We start from the raw sequence: 5,274 nt of genomic DNA, 5'->3' as shown, positions 1-5,274 counted from the left end.
CCTACCACAGATGTTGCTGTGGAATGACACTGGTGGTGGGACCGCAACCGGCGGCGGAGGAATCTGGTAGCTGTCGAGCGGTGGTGGAGGGTGGCGCCACTGTGGCAGGGGCCCGGCCAGGAGGAGGGTCTGCAGCAGTGGTCCCGCTTTCATCACTGCTTGCAGAAGCTTACCCTTTTCCGGCAGCGGCCTGTCCAGAACTATAGGCAACTCGGGTTCAGACTCTGCCGGCGGCGGCGGCAGGTGGTGTGGTGATGAAACGATGCTTTCATCACAATCTGAGGAGGAAAAGCCGTCCATTCCCCGTTTGTGATCATCTTCAACGCTTGAACCCCCGGAATACTGCAGCTGCTGCTGCAGCAACAGCTTCTCGAACAGAACTTTCTGACAGTGTTCTTGGGCTTCGTCCCTCTCTTTGATGGCTCTGTTGAGAAGCTCTTTGAGTTGGGAGATCTGTTCGTCTCTCATTTTAAGCTCCTCTTGAGCTTTCATTCGTGTATCTTCGAGCTCCATTGTCAGCAGAAGCGTTTGCCTCAGCTCATCCATGCTCTGTTTGAACATTAATTAAATACACAAGATTTAGCACTTTTTACATAGCAAGAAATGGAAGACTGCTAGAGTAATTAGAGGGTTTCTCACCTTTTCTTGGTGGAAGTAAGTCCAGTTGAGCAGAAGGTTTCTCTGAATATCCATGGCTGCTTTACCTGATAGGAGAGTGAGGAGTTAGAGAGAGTGGGAGAGGGAGGGAATGACTGATCACTGGTTTCTACTCTTCTTTATAAGACCAACTTCTGGCTCTTTTTATTAAGTCATAATTGCACATACGTCCTCAAGGTTTCGATAATTATGGAAGGATCCCTCACTTTTAAATTTTAGGAATAATTACACTGCATTCTCTGAATTTTGATATAATTATACTTAAATCCCCGTAGTTTGTAAAATTATATCCAACATCCGTTATGTTTGTTTTCATCTAACAAATAAATCAATCTATTAATCAAAATTTACTGATAAATTTACCCCTGACTGATTTAGTACTTATTTATTGCAAGTCAAATAATTTTTTAATGATTAAACTACCTTTTGTAAAGGTGAATCATCACATGCATTAACGTATGAAGATGTATAAGGTAGCTTCGTATTGATCCGTAATAAGTCAATAATAAATCAATCAGAGGTAAATATGCATTTTCATTCAATTTTTTGCATATGGTTGGAAAATATTTAATATGTATAAAAAAAATTGTTTGTTATAATTCTTGGAGGAGACAACAATCATGATAAAAATGCAAGCAACTCCTGTGATATTGCAAATGAGCAATTACTCTCTATGAAAAAAAAAAAAAGTAATTTACCTCTCTATATTTTTTCAAATGAAGCAATTTATCTTCTTAGACAGGGAGGTAAATTGCCTCAGTTTCTAAAAAAAAAAAATAGAGGGAATGAATTTTATTTTTTGTTTTCATAGAGAGTAATTTGTCATTTTATCACAGAGGGTAAATTGCTATTCACCAAAAAATGGAGATGTTTGTCATTTGAAAAATATTGAAACTGAACAAAAGTATGTAAAAATATTATTTTTTGTTGGAACGAATCTTATCGTAAATGTTATATATCATGACATCGAGGGTCCTAATTTATATATATATATATATATATATGTGGATGTAGATACATTGTCTTATATTGATTGCAAATGAAGAATTTTAGAAACTTATAATCCTTGGGACCTTCTCTCCCTAATGATGTGTATAAAGTGGTATTACGGAGAGGAAAGAGGACACAATCTGCAATCTAAGAGAGAAATGTGTAGCTTTTTTAATACGCCCAAGAGCAATATGCTACCACCTGGGGGAAAAAATACGAATCCTACGGGTCTCGTATGATAATAGAGAAGTAAGAGTAGTTTGCTTATATAAAATCATGAAGGAAGGTCTATCATAATACAAATCCAATCCTAAGGCGTAGAACGTGTACGAGCTATGCCCCTAAGCACAAAGATATACGAGGCTCTTCCCCCCACCCCCCCAAAAAAAAAGATGGAGGAAGGCCTACGGACCAATCTACCAGAGATCCGAAAAAAGCCAATAAAATCTCAAATGTGAGAATAAAAAAATATAAAAATATTTTAAGATTTTGTATGAAGAACCTCGAGAATGATCCTTTTTGTATACTCATTGGGAGTCATAAATGAAGGCATGATGAAGAAGAAAGGATAAAAAAGTATTCGGTTTGAGTTACTCAATTTCCATCACATAACTTAATGAAGTGCTTTTTCAAAATAAAATTGTCTCATATAAACTCGAAGCAAATAATAACTTGCGTAACGCGAGACTGATTGAATTACAAATCACAGTATATAATGACATAGTAAACAAGATAAGTTTTGTTTGATTTTAGGTATTTTTGATAGCTAGAAAATTCTAGAACCGACCAAAACTCCTACTATATTATGTTCGAAGTAATTTATAATTCATTATTTAAAAAAAAAAAAACAAGCAAAGCTCTTTACTATGACAAGACAGTGTCCTGTTTTAATTTCTTTCTATTTCTTATTTTATTTATTTATTTATTCTATTATTCATGGGGGGGTTGGACTAAAGCAGAAAAAGCCAAGAGCATCACTGCCAAACCATCTGACTCGAGAATGAAATGTGTAACAGAGCACAAAAGTATACTATATCTCTACTCTGATCTGACTCTGCAAGTATGAGAAGAAAGAGCGTTGAGTGTTGTTAATAGGGAGTGGGGCTGTAGGCATCACATGTCCGCATGCAGAATTTTACATATCAGCGACAAATGCGGGAGTAGAGAGAGACAGCTGCGCTGCTGCTCATCCATTCCCTCATGTGATTTGCACTTCCATCCAACTAATTACCACAATTACATTTTCTTCTACGCTATTATGTGTTAACCATATTGTTGATTATGGGTTGATTGTGTTTCAATGCTTTAGTCATTAAGACTAACTGTTGTTTTCTTTTCTTTTCCGCCCATCGAGTTTTAAAAAAATCACGGGATGACTAGTATGCAGCGCTCGTACGTGTTCAAATTAGGAAAGTCCGCTCATCATCTAAATCGAATTCCAAATATATTTAAGTGGGCTGAAAATTATGTAACTTATCATGATCAAAACAGGTTGAGAACAACACTAAAAAAATCCTAATTATAATTATTCAATATTTAAACTAGTAAGATCGTAGGAGAGAAAAACTTAAGGTCATAAAAATACGTAGAGGATCAATATTTTTCCACTTGAAACCTGGAGGGCTAATGATCCAGCTAGAGGTCCTCTACGATCTAGAGCTGATTTGGATGACAATCTAACAATGATCTGGAACCACTATAAGAAAAAAGCCCAATAACTACGAAAAATTTGATGTTAAAATTAGCATCGAACTATTTAGCAAATAAAAATTTTCATTGCTAATTTATACTATTTAATATACATTAATTCATTGCAAAATTAGCCCACTAGTATTTTCTCTTATGTTAATGTTAATTCCAAGCATTCGTCATTATGCAGTTAACAGTTTTTAATCCTCGTCAGTATATTTGATGTAAGTATCTGAAATATTGCTAATTGTTCATTTGGCACAAGAAAACGAAGAGCGATCCTACAGATTATTGGAGTGTTTGTCAATACTAAAATACAGTATTTTTGCACTTTACGAGCTATTTTCAATTGTTAATTTGTCAATCGGTAAATGTAAAAAATGTTTACTTAAGTGTGTGTATAAAATTACTTTAGTTTCTTATCTTCATTTTTTGATCTTATTATTCCTAAAGTTTACATTTCGTGTCATTCCAATCCATCACTCAACTTCATGGCCAGATAATCTTGGGATCCAGTCATACGATGCGCGCATACTGAGTTTTCAGGGATTATGTGTCATTCTACATCTATTAATACAGAAAAGATAATGATTTTTCAGTTAAAAAATGGATAATTACACCATCATCTCTTGAGGTTTGGTATAATTACATATGAACTTCTTGTAGTTTTAAAAAATTATACCTAGTATCTTCATATCTGTTTTCGTGCAACAAATAGATCAACCGTTAGTCCAAATTTACGAAATTTGTCGATATCAATAAAAGATTGAATGAAAATTCATATTATCCCAAATCAACTTATTCCTGATTTATTACGAGTTAATCAATTTTTTTTTAGACCAAAATACTAAATTACTATTCTTCTCTTATTTTCTTCTTTAAAATATTTTTTACTGCCAAAACTAGCTACTTAGCTTTATAACCATTGAATCTTTTATTTTTTTGAAATCTTCTTCCCTCATTGTCCTTTTTACTAAATCCACAATAGACTCTTTCTGACTATTTACAAAAAAGTAAAAAGGAAAAATTATAAAAAAAAAAAAAGACTTAATTTGACCCTTTAAACGTTGAGATACAATAGATCACTTTACAAACCCTAGTATATTAGTGCTTAATCATGAGACTAATTATCCCTAAACAGAAGAATGTCTCAAACGACTACATGGTTATGCATAAACAAAACTCCTAAAGTCGCACTTTTAAATTAAGCTATAGATAATGGGGAATTCGGTAGCATTCTTTATACTTTTTTTTCTAGAAATTCGAGTAAATTGATTATTAAATCAATATAATTATTTTGTGCAGACGCGTTGTGCTTAGAATTTTCTGTACGCAGAATTTTTCATTATCCCTTATTATATATAATAACTTTAATATATAGTTGTAGGAAGTTGCAGTTGAGGTAATAAATAATTGTGTGGAGTATTTGTCTCGAGAATATTTGTACGTATTTGATTTTTTTTTAAAGACAAACGCGGCTTTGCGGCTGCTCATTTAATTACCAAAGTGACCAAATTTAAATAATGAGAAGTGGGCTCGAGAAATTCCTCTACATTCTTTATTATTATTATTATTTTAAATAAGAAACATATATTATAGATTAGATATGGGTAAGAATTTTTGGTAGGAAGGTGTTTAGCAATGTAGCTGATACATGAGAATTATCATCATAGCGCTGATTAGCTACAAAAGTCGGAATAACATCAAATAAAATAAGCATCTAAAACATTAGTTGCTCCTGTCAATTCAATTCGCTTTCAATTATAATTTTATTTTAAATTTTAATTATTAATAATTACAATCCTAAATATGTTAAGAGCATGTAACTAATTAACAAGTGTGTACTGGGAAAGTATATTGACAAGTATTTCATTAGGGTTCGTTTGGTACAAGTGAGAGAAAATGAAGTGGAAGGGAGAGAAACAGTGAAAGGGGAGA

General features: G+C 33.5%; 1 protein-coding gene across 1 annotated transcript in view; it reads right to left on the bottom strand.

Moving 5' to 3' along the window:
* LOC105170878 overlaps nucleotides 1-771 on the bottom strand; it is a 1,058-nt gene extending 287 nt beyond the window's left edge. Inside the window, exons 1-2 of the mRNA XM_020696788.1 lie at nucleotides 640-771; nucleotides 6-549 (exon numbers count right to left, since the gene is read on the bottom strand). Of these exons, the coding sequence (XP_020552447.1) occupies nucleotides 6-549; nucleotides 640-693 (598 nt within the window). The 5' untranslated portion in view covers nucleotides 694-771. The remainder of the gene's footprint in view (nucleotides 1-5; nucleotides 550-639) is intronic.

This window comes from Sesamum indicum, linkage group LG9, assembly GCF_000512975.1.
Source record: "Sesamum indicum cultivar Zhongzhi No. 13 linkage group LG9, S_indicum_v1.0, whole genome shotgun sequence".
Lineage (NCBI taxonomy): Eukaryota > Viridiplantae > Streptophyta > Magnoliopsida > Lamiales > Pedaliaceae > Sesamum > Sesamum indicum.
This window is presented reverse-complemented; position numbering and strand designations above follow the sequence as displayed.